The 17,817-nt window shown below is 43.7% G+C and overlaps 1 protein-coding gene across 3 annotated transcripts in view; it reads right to left on the reverse strand.

Annotated features, from left to right (window-relative positions):
* Positions 1 to 791: 791 nt before the first annotated feature.
* bahcc1b (BAH domain and coiled-coil containing 1b) overlaps positions 792 to 17,817 on the reverse strand; it is a 65,556-nt gene continuing 48,530 nt past the window's right edge. For all 3 annotated transcript variants that reach the window (XM_068305298.1, XM_068305297.1, XM_068305296.1), the window contains 17 exons: positions 16,403 to 16,569; positions 15,343 to 15,479; positions 14,978 to 15,076; positions 12,606 to 12,684; positions 12,273 to 12,459; positions 12,020 to 12,178; positions 10,666 to 10,836; positions 10,086 to 10,339; positions 8,307 to 8,478; positions 7,970 to 8,087; positions 7,424 to 7,499; positions 7,203 to 7,311; positions 6,994 to 7,110; positions 6,782 to 6,919; positions 4,647 to 6,082; positions 3,632 to 3,868; positions 792 to 3,309 (listed from right to left, as the gene is read on the reverse strand). In XM_068305298.1, coding sequence (XP_068161399.1) covers positions 3,100 to 3,309; positions 3,632 to 3,868; positions 4,647 to 6,082; positions 6,782 to 6,919; positions 6,994 to 7,110; positions 7,203 to 7,311; positions 7,424 to 7,499; positions 7,970 to 8,087; positions 8,307 to 8,478; positions 10,086 to 10,339; positions 10,666 to 10,836; positions 12,020 to 12,178; positions 12,273 to 12,459; positions 12,606 to 12,684; positions 14,978 to 15,076; positions 15,343 to 15,479; positions 16,403 to 16,569 — 3,866 coding nt within the window. In that variant the 3' untranslated portion in view covers positions 792 to 3,099. The remainder of the gene's footprint in view (positions 3,310 to 3,631; positions 3,869 to 4,646; positions 6,083 to 6,781; positions 6,920 to 6,993; positions 7,111 to 7,202; positions 7,312 to 7,423; positions 7,500 to 7,969; positions 8,088 to 8,306; positions 8,479 to 10,085; positions 10,340 to 10,665; positions 10,837 to 12,019; positions 12,179 to 12,272; positions 12,460 to 12,605; positions 12,685 to 14,977; positions 15,077 to 15,342; positions 15,480 to 16,402; positions 16,570 to 17,817) is intronic.

Consider the following 17,817-nt stretch of genomic DNA (forward strand, 5'->3'; position numbering starts at 1 on the left):
TCAAGTCTTCTTCACAGGCTGCCATAAGGCAACCAGATTGCAATTTGAGGTCAAAGGTAAATCCACTATTGAGACTTTAATGTTGCAATAAGCCACGTCACAAAGGCTCTGCTTACATCCTGATAAGAAGGTGTGAATATATTGCAGGAAGTCTCAAATAAAATGCAGTAAATTTTTATGCACTTTATCCCAGAAACTCCACACCCTGCAGGGATAATCTCAAGTGTTCTTCCCAGCTCTCCCATGACACACAAACGATTACTTAGACACGCATAGGGGACAGCAAAAAAACCGATGTGAGTGCAGGTGTGCGTGAGGACTGTAAGGATTTATGCAGTGTATAAACCAGACTAGCGCACGTTGACAACATGTAAGCAGTATTTGTGTGTTCTCACACAAATATTCTCACATGCACAAAGTTGAAATCTTTGCAAGTTGGAAGCTGATACCTTCATTTTGTCCTCTTAATGGTCTTGTTCCGTTTTTATTATTCTGAATACCTGACCCACCTGTACAGCCGGGGGGGAGACTCTATCCCGCTGTCATCTCCCACCAAACACCACTGGATACAGTTTCCCATTCTCTCCCTATTCTTCCCTTTTCTGTCGGCTGCAGCTACAGTTTCAAATTGCTTCCTCTCCTTGCGTTTTTCTTCTTTTCTTCCCCTCCCCTTCCTATTCATCCATGCTTTCTTTTCTGGTCCATTTTCTTTCAGCAGACAAATGATCGTCATTGACTAACACAAGACAGTATTAGGACTCCACACACTCAGCAGAAAGGGGACAAAAATAATCTTTTTCTTTTTTAATAAAACACAAAAGGCAATAAAATTAAGATAAATACTTTTTCCTTTTGTACACATGGAAACATTGAGGCATATTTCCTAAAGAGTGACTGAAATTACATAATATATTTTAGTAGGATATCTTATCTATAAAAAGAAGGTTCCAGTGGGTCTAAAAAAACACAATGATGTCGCTTCTGTCAAGACGTGATGGTTAGAACTGAATCCAGTGTTTCTTAAAGAAAATACAGCTTTAAAATTTTCAATTAAAGACCCATAAAAGTAATATCTTTAAACTGAGTTTCACATTAGATTCCTTTTAAAGCTTTTGCTTTGCAGTGTAACAGCAACATTGTTGTTAAAGTTAGTCAATGTCCTAAAAAAGAAAAAGGCATTCACGTTCATTCCCCCCTGTACATCCTATACACTGTCAACAAACAGTCATCACAGGCTTGCATAAACAGAAAGACAATCGTAAATGAGGAAAACAAGCAAACACAAAACACACAGACAGACATTTTTGGCAAAGCAGGAATAAAAAGTGACAAGAAGCATAATTTGTGATTTGATCTGTATGTTGTAATTTCGTCTCTCAACATTGTCCCATTGATTGGCTCTGATTGTCCTTCACAGTCACGTGATGCCATCCTGGTTGCCATAGAGACCTCAAGTGCATCAGCTGGGCAGTGTGCAGACAATGTTGCTGCAATGTTTCTCAGAGGCTGTCATAGCAACGCTGGATGAACATGAGCAGATGAGAGGAACACTATTAAAAATACCTCGGTGATTGCAGGGGTCCCGGAATCAGATTTGATTGAATGTTTTTATCTTTTTAATAAAATTGTTTTGTTTTTTCTAATGCAGTGAAGCGTAAACTCACAGGTGCTTTGGTATGTTTCTTTTTGATGCCTGATAAATATCTACATTTCATATATGAATACAGGCTAAAATAGATACAAAAAGAACTAGATTCTTTTAGGATCGAAGAACAGCAGAAACTCAGTTTCTTTTCCAGTACTTGTTAAAAAAAACACAAAAAAAAAACAGAGTGAAGTAAAGAGAAAACATGTGGACACGTGTTTAAAAACAGCCTTTTTCTGATTTCCTTATAAAAACATTTTCCGAAAAACTCTTTCATCACATCCACCCTTCGCCTAAAGCGGGGCTTACAGCCACAAAGTCTTCACATCAGTTTTACAGTTTGACCCCAAATCTAAACCTTTAATCCTGTTCAGTGCATTGAGGGAGAAGGAAACGAACCCAACCTCCCCCCTCTGTCAGACCCTCTCAAACCCACCCCCACTCACCCTAAAAAATCTAAATAAAATAATCTCTGCAAAAGAAAAACATGGTTTACCATGCATAATGCTGTACAAAGAGCACACACACACACACACACACACACACACACACCCATGCACACGCACCAACATGCACGCTCCATTCAAATAAACAATCCGACAACCTGTACATGTGTCTTCGCACCTGAGTAGCAGGATGCGAGAGAGAGGTATTGACGTGTATGGCTTGACAGGAGAAGAAATCTTTACGTGTTTCTGCACGTTAAGTATTGGACAGATTAATATTAAGAGTGTTAGCGATACTGATTTACTGAATGTGCGTAGCCACACATCCAGTACAAACATACATACGCCAAAGCACAATTTACTTAGAGCTCATTAAATGCCAAAAGGGGTCATTGTGTCCACTCCGCAAACACACTCACACTCATTTACACACAAAGTCAGAACTACCAGTGTTTTTTGGTCCTGTTGGGAATCTCCCAGTCATGTATCATCATCTCATCAATGCGACCACCTTAAACCCAGTACCAGTTTACAGTAAGTAAAGCGCACTGGTTTGCTCTCCTTTCTATACAGTTTCTCCTGCCCGATGAGGCAGTCTTTGTTTCACAAAGCCTAGTCTGCACGGCATATCGAAACGGCTGTACTCTGAACCGCTAATGTCCTTGGTAGCTGGTCTTTTGTTGCCATAATCTTGTCATGATGATAAGATACTCTTTTATTTCAGCTACAGGGAAGGCTGCAGACCCTCACTGAAACAAGGAACTTCAGATATGTGATTAAAAATTGTTTTAAATCTGACATGGATCAGACTTCCCCAGAACAACCCAGACTAGTTCTGCTGGGCACGAGTGGGCTTGATCCTTTTCTTAGAAGGAACAACTCAATACGCAGAGCTAAAACTCCTTGTCTTAGTTTCTCTCGACCCCTGCTCTGTTCTGAAGGCCAATCCTGGAAGTAGTCAACTCCGGAATTCTGGTCAGTATTTGTATTCGTCTCTAGCTGATGGTGCTACGACACTATGGCCATGCCATCCACGCTGATCAGCTGTCCTGTGGTGGGTTCATAGGTTCCAGCCAGGTAGAAGAGGTCATTGATGGTGTTGCTGGGTTTGCGTTCACACATCAGATGGTCGTACTCAGTCTTGCTGATGACCTGGCAGCGATGGGAGATGGTTTGTACGTCATTCTCATCCTCGTGACTCGACTGATACAAGGCATTCTGGGATAGAAAGGAAGAACGTTTGAGAAATCAAGAAAATAATACGCTGTACCAGACAATCATGATTCCAAGCAAACTAACACTAATAATGCTGAGAGAAATGCAAAATGACCTTCTGTGTAGCAGAGATTTATTCTGAGGGAAAAACCTTACATTGAATATTCCATGCTTGAAATGTTAACAGGTTCATCAACTAAGCCGAGGTTCAGTGATTCATATCAAAATGGGAAAGGGAATATAAAAAAAGTGCTGATATATTTATAGGCGAGAGTCGCTGACGGTTCTCATTTTAGGAATTCCACTGTCGCACCCTGGTCTTTACCTTGCCATCACGGTGCCGCTTCCCCAGTCGAGTCTCCTCTGGGTGGTAGAACCATTTGACCCTGACCACCATGCTGGAGCTCCATGACTCCCAGAGGCTCTCCACTCTGCCCACATAGGGCAGCTGGGGCCGGCCAGGTGACAGGAACACAGCACAGTCCCCGACACGCACTGTCTCCTTGCCCCGCACGATGGCCTTGTAAAAAAGCTTCCGGGCTTTACCCTTCAGTCCTCTCCTCTGTTGTGGAAGGAGAATAAAAATAGCACTCAGTCAATGTATTCTGTGAGAGGGTTTTTTCTTCACCATGAGTCTCTTTTCAGACATTGGTTACTAGTAGGATGTTAGTCGTTTTTGCTAAAAATCCGGTCAAGATTTTATTTCACTTTCAAAGCCTCGAGGCAACAGACAAGCTGGTGGGATGGCAATTTATTACCAACGGCGCTCATAACACTGGTCCTATCGATTTACAGGAGTGTGTTTGTCACACCAACAATTCATTCACAATCTGAGAAATGCACTGCTAATGAATGTTGTGCAGAAATTATGATTACAGTAATTATAATTACTGTTTGTATGACCCATGCAGGAATGTACGGACCAGAGGGTCAGCTTTGTCAAAAGCTGCACACAGCAGTCGACAGACGTTGTCGACTTAATAAAGGAAAAAATATGGCACACAGCCGCGGCAGTTGCCCAACCTGTTTTGTGTTGTTGTCTAGGGATTATGATTTTATAATCTGGATGACACATTCTAATATTATCCACACACAAGCAAGTGTTAAAACCTGATGGAGCATATGAAATTCCAAGATCTCTCACATGCGATGTCTGCATTTACTTTGTGTAATCAAGATATGACGGAGATGAAATGGAAAAAAATAATAAAAAAGACCAGTTTAATATATCAACTGATAATTGGAAAATGAGCTGAAGTATGATGATTAAAACTATTAAAAGACTAGATAAACAACAATCTAAAGAACATAGATTATTCACCGCTCTTCTTCAAGCCTACCTGCGTGGGGTTTCCAGACCATTTCCAGAGTTGGCGTCCCGACAGGTTAGGAGTCATGTTGGAGAGAGGTTCAGGTGAAGACATCCGCTGCCTCTTGACTTTTGTCAGGTCCTTTGACTCATTTTTTGGCTGCTGGTTCATAGGACTAACTTGACTCTGATGGTGGCTGTTAGGAATTCCTTCTTTCCTCTTCAGCTGGGTTTTAGCTGTGCTAATATTAGCCCCTATACTTCCTTTTGGCATGAAGTCCTTCCTGTCTTCTACTCTGTCAGCCCATGCCTTTGACCCTGAGACGGCCATGCTGGCTTTAGCTATGAAGCGATGAGTCGGGGCTGAGGCAGCAGGAGAGGATTTGGAGGTTGTCAGGTCAGGGCTGAGGAGGTCTGAGTTCATGTTCTGCCTCTGCTTTTGTTTGTCCTGCTGCAGCAGCGCACGGCGCAGCAGCACAGAGGAGGACTCTTCATCAGAGGAATAAGAAGAGTCATTGTCTGAGGAGCAGATGGATGAGGAGGAGATGGAGCCAGAGGAGGAAGAAGAGGAGGAAGATGAGGAGAAGCAGACTGAGAGACGAGAGAGGAAACGACCACTACGGTGGGATGTGACTGCTGAACTTCTTTCCCGCGCCTCAGCATCTTGACCGTCTTCCTCATCATCCTCATCTAGCTCAGAGTAAGAGCTAGGGCAGTCACTCGGGTAGTCTGGGTTGTATTCCCCCCCTTTGACTCCAAGACCTGCTGACAGAAGATCTTTTCTTAAAGGAGGACCTCCCTTCAGAGTCTCTGGATGGGATCCGGCACCGTCTCTTTCTCCACACTTCTTACTGTCTTTCACCAGTGGGGCCGGGTGGACGTACCGCAGTGGCGCTCCTGCAGAGGAGAGACTCTTCCCTGCTCTCCCTCCACTTCCCCCGAGCCGAAGCAAAGCCTTGCTGTTCTTTGTTTTAGGAGAGGTCACTCCTTCATGGTCAAGCTTCACCATGTACTGTTTCCTGTCACGTTCGCTCACTGGTTTCCTGCCTACAGCCGCCATCGCTGTGGCGACAGCTGAGGAGCAAGCAGAGGACAAGGAGTCTCGGAGCCCCACAGAAGCTACGGTGGTAACCTGCCGCCCGACAACAGAGCTGCCAAAGGTGGAATAGCCATTGGCGATGCTACTGAATGAGTCACCTTCAAAAGGAGAGCCAAATATGCCTTTGATGGGTATGGGAGGCACAAGAGGGTGAGACGCAGGCCGATGAAAGAACCCCAAGTCTCGTTCACGAATCTTCCTCTGGGTCTTACGGGAGGTTCCGTTGAAGAGGAAGAAGTCCACTGGTGGTCTCTTTCTTGGAGCAGACCAGTTCAATGAAGAAGTACTGTTTTTGGTCACGGTGTCTGTCACTGATGTGGGCGTGCTGGACGTCTTAGGCACAGAGTGGATTTTCTTCGGTCTGCCAACTAAAACACGAAATAGCAACAGACAGGAGTTATGATCGATAAGATCTAACAGAGATTAATTGTGGAAAATGAGCTTTGGAGAAACACTGAGGTGAATTTATCTCTTTAATCTTTACCTGGCTGGTTAAGAGTAGACAAATTCATTAACAAACCAAATACCTGTCTGTCCATTCAGCTTCATTGTCATCAGGAGTCACGTATTATATTTATATTGCTTAACCATGCAAAACATTGTGTTGACACTCCACTGAGCAGCGATTAATGTGGTCAAAGAGAGACTGCATGATAGGTCGCAAACAAGGAACTTATATTCAGGAGTATTTTCATGAATGTGCCTCCACGCCGTTCTCCCCTCTCACTCGGAGGCATCTGATAATTGCTTGACAGTTGGAACTGTAAGTGGAGCCTTGCTTTTCATATTTTGTTATGGCCTTAAGGGCTATGTGTCAGTGCCTGTCAATGCGTTTACGAGTCAGACCAGTACTGATCAAGCAACCCATATTACGGCTGTGTGGTCTGAATGATGTTTGACATCTGAGGGGAGCATCTTAATAAACAGTCTTCTAGTTTCTGGCACAAATTGTAAACTAAAGACTATTGAAGAGTCAGATATCGAGTACAGTACTTAAAAATGACTGAATGAGTAAAACTTGCGTGCAGTGAAGGAGTTGCAAACGTTAAATCCAGAGAATAGCCCACCTGGTCTCTTCTCTTGTGACCTTCCTGTTGAATTCTCATTGGCTGGTTTATCTGTGGGTGTTTCCTTCTTCTCCTGGGTGGAACTTTGTCTACCGCGGCGACCAGATGAGATCAGAAGCGCTGGAGAAGGTTCCGCACCTGACGAAGAGGAGATGTCAAATAGCAAAAAATAAATTCATTCATTCATACATTACTTTTGAAACCATACTCACAGTGAATTTGATAGCCGGGTGGCAGAAGCCTGATGTTTGTAAGGGAGATCCTTCCTCTGTCTCCATCATCAAACTCTACCATCACGTTGCCTTCCTTCTCCTCTTCATCCGAGCCTCCTTAAGTACAGAACACAGGATGGAAGGCATGAGAGGATGGGAGCACACCAGTCTAAGCGTGTATACTGAGGTTGTCAGCTCGCTTTACTCACCTCTATGGACATATCCAGGGTAAAGACAGCGAGAGCGCTCGCTCCAGTAGGCACACACTCGGGTTCCTGCAGTCAGGATGGCCTCGGTCTGGGGCCGCACGTCTAACACCTGGAAGAATCACAACAATCTCTGTATAATACATGTGGAGCAGCCCGGCACAACAAGACCAAAAATCTACTGAATCTAACAGATGCTATAGGGCGTCAAGACTGAAACTCACAGCTTCTTGTAGTAGTTGTTCCAGTGAGTAGATCCGGGGGCGATTCCCTCGTTCCCCCTCAATGACAACACTGAATCTAAGAGATAAAATATAAAAGATTTCAATATGTAAGCCTGCATTTTAACAATGGTTTCTGATGAGAATCTGAAGGTTTTCTTTTCAAAATACTCAAATGTTCTCAGATTTGTCTCTCTAGCAGCTGTGTTGGCAGCGACTGCTCTGTGTCTTGAGCTACAAGTTCTCTAGACTTCTTGTTTGTTAAGATTCTAACAGCTGCCGGGTATATAAAGCTGTAAAATAAGTTTTCAACTTGTTTGTCAATAAGACAACCCTTTGATGCAATATATCTTTTTAGCACTAACTCAAGGGTTTTCCCCTGGAAGCCGAGATGATTATGCAGCCAGACTTTGAGCATTCAGTTTGTAGTGGTTTATGTTTTACGTGAGGTTGTGTTACTCTGCTATATAACACTGTGGGGAAATCCTGGTTTCTTTTATGTGTCTGCGTCTACAGAAAGCCAACGAGAAAAGCAAAGCAGAGCCCTACATGTCAGGAAGGTCCAAAGTTTGGACGGAGGCGGCGTACAGGAGCTCATCCTCTTTGGATATCAGGATCTTCAGCCCGTCCACTAACATCTCTTTACTCAGCACACAATTTGGTAGAGCTGTAGAGACAGGATGGGGTGGAAAGATAGATGGTTGTGGATTATAAAAAGGGAGATATGCGTAATTTGTGGGTGTGTTAAATAATTGCTATGTAAAGTGAAATATAGTAACAGAAGTGAGTATGCACATGTAAAAAAAAAAAAAAAAAAGTCCAGCATGGGTTTAAAATTTGCATGTGTGTGTATAATTCCACATAACGTGTCACAGTTTGTGCCTACCGGGTATTCTGCAAGGCATGTTGGGTGGGAGGTGGATTAGCATTTTCTCCTTTGTTTCCTCCTCCTCCTTTTCCTCCTCTTCGCCCTCGGAGAAGCTGCTTTCCTCATCCAACCGAAAGCCATCATCAGCTGCAAAGCTCTGCATGAGCCGGCTAACAGCGTGGCCCTTGGCCTGGACGCAAAACAGGATAGGACATCAGCAGGTAGAAAGCAGGATGTGGTTTCTATCCAGTATGTGCTCAAATTAATCAACAGTACGCAGACTCCGGAGGTGGGTAAATCAAGTTTTTAGCTGAGACATACATGCGGTACATTGAAAACATCAATGAAAACTGCGGCTTCTTGTAATAAAATACTTGAATTAACCTTACAGAACTCTTTTCTTCACTTGTCACAGTTCACTCAGGAGTCAGAGTTCACAGCGATTACTGCAGCTCATGAACTGATGGGCCTAAGGGCACTTCAACTGTGTAGATGCTCGGTGATCTAAAGCCTGAACCCTATTTATATTGCCACTATCACTCACACTCTCACAGACACACATATACACGTGCACACACACACGCACAGACACGCACACACACACACACACACTCACACACACACTAACCACATACTATGCATCACCAGACCAGTTTAGGCTTGTCTATCTAAAGATGCCTGATGACTGATGATTGAATGTCAGTTCACACAACAGGTTTCTGCTTGCATTTAAGCTTTCAAAAGAAAAGAACACAATTTGTGTGTGTAGAGTTTTCCGCATCAAGAGATCATATATATTTTTGACAGAAGTTTCGTCACCAGAGGGCAAGGATGATAAAACTGTTGGCAGTGTGGGTGTGTATGTGTGTGTATGTATGTGTGTGTGTGTGTGTGTGTGTGTGTGTGTGTGTCTCCACAACGGCTGCCTGCACAAATACAACAGGCAGGTGGTGTGTTTGTGCAACACTCAGGCAAGCAACAAACACACATATAACAAGAGCCAATACATTAACATAATTCACGGAGGGACTAATTTACGCTAAACATTTCCCTGTTGGGAGGCCCTGTTATTTGTAGGAGGTGTTAGACAGAATTTGCAGGACTTCACTTCACCCTCACTCTGTCAGGGTGTGGCTCACCTCAACAATGAAAGAGTGAACGTGAGGTGAGGGGGTTCTGTTAATTCTATCATCTTTCTCATCCTTCATGCATGAAACAGAAGGCCAGAGGGAGTGACCTCCTCCGAGTCATCTTTCCTCTTTGACTCACCGGGCGGCTGCTATTTGAACCTTAACTGCTGCCAGGTTTGTTTCAAGAAAAACACGGCATGTCCCTTGTTTCTAACTGACTAATATAAATGAAGCAATTAAATCACTAACATCTCTGTTAAAGCTGTAATTTATTACCGTGCGTATTATAAAACCTGAATGTCACACCTCTAATGTTGGCAAGCTTTCACTTCTCAACTTCCTCTTCTCATGTGCACCCATGTGAAACGATTGGAAGAAACCAAACAGCTGTGTCATGCACACATTCTGTCCCTCTTAAATGACTGTTAAATTCTACAACATAATATTTGTATGGCTTCTTGCCCATTAAGTTAAATTGCTGTGGATACTTAAAACAAATTTTGCCCAGTTGAAAGAATATCCATGTGCATTTCAACCTAAAAATGCTATTTTCCTGGAGTACCAAATGATATAATATAATAAACGCTATGCTGTCTAGTTCCTCTGAACAGCAGAGTAGATGTGAGGCAGTAAAGTAGGGAAAATGCTCACGATTAAAATGTCTCACCTTTCCCAGAATGACTTGTCCCGCTGAAGTCCTCCTCACAGCTTCTTTGCCGACCCTGTTGGCTTCATTCAGAGCTCCGTGATTCCCATGGCCGTCCCCAAAGCTGCAGCCCAATGATGACACGCCCCAGCTGGGCATATACGCTTTTTTAGTCCTCAGGTAGTCTGGACGTCCCCTGTCCCCCGTGTTAGAGAGGCTGGACCTTCTGAGTGCTCTCCTCTGATCTGTGTGTGACGTACCCCCCATGCCTGCAGCTGGACGGGACATCATGGAATTTAAAGCTGAGAGATCAGTCTAAAAAATGTCAGTAGCTATTAGTATATTAGATACCCTAAGAGATGCTGTTTAAATACACTAGGTACGGAAGTATAAGAAGTTATGAGCAGACTTTAGTGATAAAATTGTTCAATAGATAAAATTATATCATATTGGAGCCATTTACATGAAACCAAAGTTAACATTTTTAAAATGTTCTCTTAACCCCTAAGTACATCATGTTTGGTGAAAAACAGTCACTGAATACATTTATGTTGTTTCACATGGAAAAACTATAAATATGTAAAACGTGTGAAGATCTCACCTGGAGGCCCCGGTCTCTTACTCTTGGCTTTCTGGTTTGACTGTAGCTTGGAGGACTGACATGAAAAAGGAAGGATCCCTGCAGGGTTTGCAGGAGCTTCTTTACAGGATGAGCTAATCTTGATGTCACCAGCTCCATCGTCACTATCGTAGCTGCCATCCTCCTCCTCCTCTGTGGAATCGCAACATCAATATGATCAGTCAGAAGGCTTCAAATGAGCCACTGTTAGCTAAATCCAGTGCCATGCTTGATGAGATGTATTGACAGCAGCTCTTTGTACTTCTCTAACACCTACGGTCCAGATCACAAGCGTGTGGCTGAACTTACATCACTGTGAATACAAAAGTTGGACGATCGGCAGAGAAATGCCACATTTGTTAATCAATCATATCTTAATAGCTGCACAACGATTTCTTCTTTAACTATGATGTTGTGAACTAAATGTTTACACGTGTAGCTCTGCTTGCATGCACACACACACACATACATACACACACACACACACACACACTGATTGTTATTGGCAGTTGTGTGTCACTGACTGCGGGGGTCGTGTCGACAGATCTCTGACACACTTGTCACTAACACGGCATTCTCGTCAACACTTTGCCTCACAGACACACACACACGCACACACACACACACACTCTCGAGCGCTGCTTCTCCGCGGTATCGATGCCATAAAGGTCGGACATATTCTGTCATTTTCCTGTAGCTTGAAATCAGACTGTTTTCCCTCGTGAGGCTGTCGTTAAAAGTCAGAAGAATCATCGTTTCTCCTCAACGAAAGCCTCCGAGGTCGGCCTTTTCACAAGGTTGGGAAGCTGAAGCGGCGAGAGGCAGACCGGGGGTGTGACATTCTGATCGAGGCCAGTGTGGGCTCACGTTACCGTATGGTGTTGAGGGCAGGGGTGGCTGTGTTGCATGCCTGTGGCAAGTTGTTAATGGTTTTAACGGTTTGACAGACGAGATGGGAAATGGGAGGAGGCCCCCCCGATGAAGGCATCTCACTCTCTCATAATGTGTGCACACACACAAAAACACAAACAGACATCCTCTTGCAGACAACATATACAAATGACTGGTTGATGCTCTTTGAGCTCTCAGCCAAATCAGCTTGACTCACACATTTTAGAGCTTATGAGCTCCAATATGCAAATCTCATTTTGAGTTTCAGAGGCTCATTGCAAAACCTTTTCTTACCAGGAACTAATTTTGCAACTAAAGGGTTCGTAATGAAGCCCAAGGCATTGCTGAGATGACATTCTTTATGTTGCGTTACCAACTGCAGGATCTAGTTTGGCTGGAGGACGCAACAGAAAATTCCTCGTCTGTGACCCGAACAGTGACTCACCGTGTTCTGAGCTCTCGCTTTCGCTTTTCTCCTCCTGTTTCTCAGAGGCCTGGTTGTCCTTGTGGTGAGGTCTGTTTGTGTTGACTCCCAACATTACTTTGGGTTTTCGACCCCTCTTCCTCTTTACGGGTTGAACAGCTTCCCAGTCTCGCTGCAAGTCTGATGGATAACAAGCACAGGGTTAGTATGCATTTTATTTTTTTACTTAAGGATGTATTTAATGCACGTGTGCCTACGTTCCCTCTGCACCCACCTTTTCTCCCTTGCCTGAAGTGACTCTTGGAGGCTTCCTCCTCACCAGGTGCTCCTTTGCGGTGCAGAATGCATGGTGATGGAGCAACTCGCTGGGACACGACCTTCTGCTTCAGGTGGCTCACCCGCCTGGCCAACCTGGAATTCAGGGCAGTAGGACGACCTCTGTGCTTACAGCGAGCTTTAATCTGTTGACGCAGAGTGGAAGTAATTATTGACTCATTTGTTTCCACTCATTGAAACGCTCACAAAAGTGGAAAAAAAACGTTAAGCAACGGGAAGTGGTGGTCACAGGGTGTGTGGATGAAAGAGGAGAGACCGCAAAGGGACTGACCTGTGCAGAGTTGAGGCTGCTGAAGCCATGATTAGACATTTTCTTCCGGGATTTTTCTTGCAACAAATTCAGCCCAGTCCTGATAGACAAAAGACAAATGAATGAGAATTTACCAGATATAAGATGGATCACAGAATGAATCCAATCACAAAGTATGATGTTTTCTGCAAAGCTCTGCACTCCTCTTTCCAGTTTCACTCATTCATTGTCTCTCCCTCTCTCTCTCTCCTTTCCTCCGTCTCATAACTTTGATAATTTTAGAGACAGCTTCGGCCGAACGTCTGCTCAGTTTGATGGAGAACACAGAAATATTCAGCAGCCATGTGAATATGAAAGTCACCACATGAAAGAATTATCTAGCGCAAAGGAGAGGGGGAGAAGAGGCAGACAGAGATGGGGGGGGGTGGTTGAGGGGGAAAGGAAAGAGACAGAGGGAGAGAAGAAGCCGTCTCGAGGGAGTCTGTCCGCTGACCGGAGCTTCAGGGCTCAATCGATAAACACTAACCTCTATTGAACACTACTCCTCCCTTCCTCTCTCTCTCTCTTTTTTCCCTCTCTCTCTCTGTCATTCCTTCATTGTATGCATGCTCTCTCACACCACAGGCAACCAGCATGCACACACACACACACACACACACACACACACACACACACATGCTCAGATAGCAGCTGTTGTTTGAGGCAGGTGAATCTTATATTCCCACAGAGGGATGGTTTAGCTCTCAGCTTCTCCGCTCCCAGGAGAGGAGCGAAGAGGAGAGGGTAAAAAGAAACGAAAAAGAAACAATCTTCTATCTATAAAAAATATCGAGACAAAAAATATGAATGATCTATTTATCCATCCTAACAGACCGAATCCATCTATTGCTATCCATCCCGCTTCCTCTGAGCGTCTAAACCTCAAGGTTTACCTCACGTCACATCCTCAACGGTGCAGTGGAGGCATACATTTACTGATCGTATAACCAAATGTATATACACAAATACTTGCAAACTTTAAACCTTTTCTTGGTCGAATATCACAGCATCTCTGTGCACAAAGCCAGCGACAGTAAGGGATAATACAAATGATGCACTAGGATGCTGCTGTCAGTCAGGCCTAAAGGTGTCAACATGGTTTCCTCTCACTGGAACAGCAGCTGAAGCCACATCCCTCCACACCATTCAGGGCTGTAGTTACAATCTGAAGCAGGATGAGTCGCTCGGAGAAAATGAAGGTTTGAACTTCCCACTCCAGCATTCTTCCATCAATTTTCACAACTTTCTATCACTTTAAATACAACTGAATATGACACCCAAAGTGTTGCGCTGGCTGGATCCTGTAAATAATTCCGACAAAGCTTACTGAAAAGCAGTATTTGATTTATTTATTTTTTTATCCGGATACTTTTGGCCATTTAATGAATAGGTGTATATTCACAAAAATCTTCAGCTGAGAGCGCGAACTGTTCCTCTCTATCACTCATTCTCTCTCGGCATTTCACTTACGCCCACAAATGATCAGAAGATGAAAGCATAAACAAATGATTCAACGTTAGTGATAACAGAAACACAGCTCAGGCACGTAGCAACCAGAGCCACTAATTAAACAAGCTCTGTGCGATTGTGTGTGTGGAGCACGAGCATTATGACTAAAGCCACTGTCATTTTCATTAGCGGTTTCCAATCATGGTAACCGTGACAAACCTTGAGTTTCTCTAATCATTTTATCAAGGCGAAGGGTGCTCATGCTAACAGAGGTGGGGCAGAATGAGAAAACACATTTATCATTATGAGTGTTGAATGCTGGTTGTGTGTGACAGAGTGTGTGTTTACAGGTTGTGCGGGAATGTGTGTGAATATGAAAGTGTGAAATATCTGAAAGCCTTCAGTAATGTGTGTGTGTTTGTGTGTGTGTGTGTGTGTGTGTATGTGTGTGTGTGTGTGTGTGTTGCGCTGAGAAGGGGTGGTGTTGAGTCGTTTATCACTGTAATAACTGTACATCAAGACTTTGTCCAGTTGTATTAATGTATGCTTGAGGTGTGCAAGGACTCAGGACATAATCAATGCAAGTGATAAATATGATTAAAAGTGATTAATGAAGATTAATGAAGGCCTCATCTCCTTTGCCATCTCTCATTTACAATCACACCCATCTTACATCTCCCATCAAATAAACTGATGTGTGTATTTGTGTGTGCGTGCACGCCAGCAGCTCTCTTCAGCGCCCAATCAAGCAAATCATCATCCATAGAGCATTCGAATCAATTCAGCTGAAGAACTTCTTGAAAATCAACCGTGCCTTTCACTCAAAACACAAACAGAAATCAGGATGAATGAGTTGGGCTTGCCAATCACACTGATTAAGCTGACGCAGATACCAGAGGACTGACCGGAGCCTTTTGCAGCTCTCTGCAGCGCCTGGGGTTGACTTGCGTTTGCGGGGGCGGCCGGGCCCACGACGGGCAGGACTACGGGATGTCTCCTCTTTCCTGCAGAGAGGGAGGAAGACGGAGCCAGAGAGAGGGAGAGAGAGAGAGAGAGAGAGAGAGAGAGAGAGAGAGAGAGATGAGATACTGTCCAGACAGTAGAAGAAATCAGGAGCTAACCTGTATCGGATGCAGGTCAAATTACATAAGGTGTGAGGAGGCAGCTCAGGATGATGCAGCATGACAACAAAATTGCAAATGTTGGAATGCAATTTAGACAAAGTGAGCATGTGTGTGTGTGTGTATGTGTGTGTGTTGTCTCTGCTCACTGGTGGTCGTGTTTCCTCTGTAGCTTGGCCAGTTCCCTCTGTTTCTCTTTGTAGCGGCGCTGCAGCTCAGCCAGCTGGACACGCATGGACAGCTCCTCCCCTCCCATCGTCTCCATGGAGCCCTTCACTGGGCAAACCTGGCACACGCACACACACACACACACACGCACACGCACACACACACAAACACAGCAGAGGTGTTTCAATGCTAAACCAAAACCGAGTTCAGTAATCCTTGCATCTTGAGTTTGGTCACTGCAGATGTTTGTGTGCCAACCAGCTGCAGGTTAGCTTCAACAGAGCACAAACTACTTATAAAATGCTAATCATTTGCACAATAACTTTTTTTCCATCATATTTCAAATTCTTTGATGAAATTACATTTATTAGACTCTATCATATACAGTATATTGGCTGTATTATTCAAAGAAAGAAATAGATCATTTGCGTCAAAGGACGCAGGTGATCCCAAAAAACTCATCTTGGTCTGAAGTGGAGACAGCTGCATGTCTTACTGCAGGTGAATGCAAGCAAACTGACTGAAAATTGCCTAAAATGAAATGGACTTAGAATGTGAAAATAAGCGAAATGAAAATGTTACTGATTTATGTCCAGCAGTTTTTAGATCTGATGTGGACTGATTATTTCCTGTTACATACTTTGAATTAATGCAAAATTGCAAGAATCAAACACACACACACAAAAAAAGGATTATAGCTCATTTTGCTTTAAGTTTCAATGTTCGCTTTATTACCAACGAGGCAATGATAGTGTCTGTTATTACTCACGGCAGCTTAAACTAGTGTTTGCATGAAAAACACAGACTATACAGGTACAAATGATTGATTTTGATCTTCATATTTGCATCACTAAGAATGATCAATAGGTGCTTTGTGGTCATTTCTGTCAGTGGAGTTGCTACAAAAAAAAATGTATCCAAGTTTAGTTAAGAACAATCGAAGTGTGGCTCTATTGTTCATCTTTGTAAGTGTGGATGAATTATGTTTGCGTGGATAAAAATGAAAGAAAAAAAAGAAAAACGCATCCAGAAAAGTCTCACCGGTTCATGCCTTGGTGTCCAGCTGCACTTTCGACGCAGATTCAGCCTTCTCCTGATCTGACACTGCTGGCCTGTCCCTGGACCCATAAGCTCTCCCCCCATCTCCAGAGCACGGGCGGCCGCCAAAGTCGCTAGACTATGGAGGTCGAAGGTCGGCATTTCTTCACCTGCACAGAGACGGATTGTTTCGGTTTAGATTGGTACATAGCAGAGTGGCTGACACTGTGTTGTGGAAAAATGTGTGTGCTGAATAGATTTATTTCTGGGATGATGAAACCATGCCTTGAAGTGCGGTGATATATCTGATATTAGCTGTGTAGTTTATTTGATGTATACTGGTATTTTTCCTTAATCGAACACACAAACATACAAACACACACACGCACACACACACACACACACACACACACACACACACACACACCAACACACACATTCACAAGGGGCAACGGAACAGAAAGATCTTTACATCTGTCACTGTCATTAACTCTGTCATTGTCATGGCACCGGCAGATGAAACAGAATATTCATGAAACACACACAAGCGCGTGCAGACACACACACACACACACACACACACACGCACACACGCACACTGCCTAAGCAAACAAAACACAATCAGTGTGAATACACACAAGCCTCCACAATATTCACTCGGAGCTGCGCAGACGGGTCAAACTGCATGAATGTGTGAGGAAGAATTGGAGAGAAGGAGAACGACAGCCAGGAGGGAAGAGGAGGAGTGAAACGTGGTGAGAAGAAGGGTGGGAGGGTTGTGGAGTAAAGGGGAGGAGAAGCAATAAGAGGCAAAGTGTTTATTGAGCTATCTATTTATTCTTCTACATCTCCTCATTATGGACATGGACAGAATCCAATTTTCACCCTCCAGGAGAGAAGAGGAGAGCAGAAAAGAGGAGAGAGGAGGAGAGGAGAGGAGAGGAGAGGTTTTGGTTTCAAAGAAACATTTATTTACATTTAACTAAACATCATGTCACCACATCAAAAAATCAAAACGACCAGAAAACAAGAACATCAAAGAGATTGATCAAAAATTAAATACCAAAGAGTTTTCTTCACCTACAGAACATAAAACCTCCCCAACACCCCATGTTTGGTTAAAAACCATCAAGTTGTCCGTCATTTTGTAGTAGGAGTGTTCAACCCTTAGTCTGGTTTTTAACAGTCCCACCATGACAGGCACAACTTCTGTACTACCAGCTCCCCGAGTCCGGTTCCTGCGTGTGATCCAAATCGCAAGTTTGGCAGTTGCAGACAAAAAATTTAGCAACACAATAACAGGCTTACTTACCTTTGAGTATTTTGGTCCAAAGATAAACAGATCAAACGTAAAATCATTTCCAAAACCCCGAAACCACCTTTTTAGTATATCAAATAGTGCCACCAACCGGGCACAC

This window comes from Antennarius striatus, chromosome 21 (genome assembly GCF_040054535.1).
Source record: "Antennarius striatus isolate MH-2024 chromosome 21, ASM4005453v1, whole genome shotgun sequence".
Classification (NCBI taxonomy): domain Eukaryota; kingdom Metazoa; phylum Chordata; class Actinopteri; order Lophiiformes; family Antennariidae; genus Antennarius; species Antennarius striatus.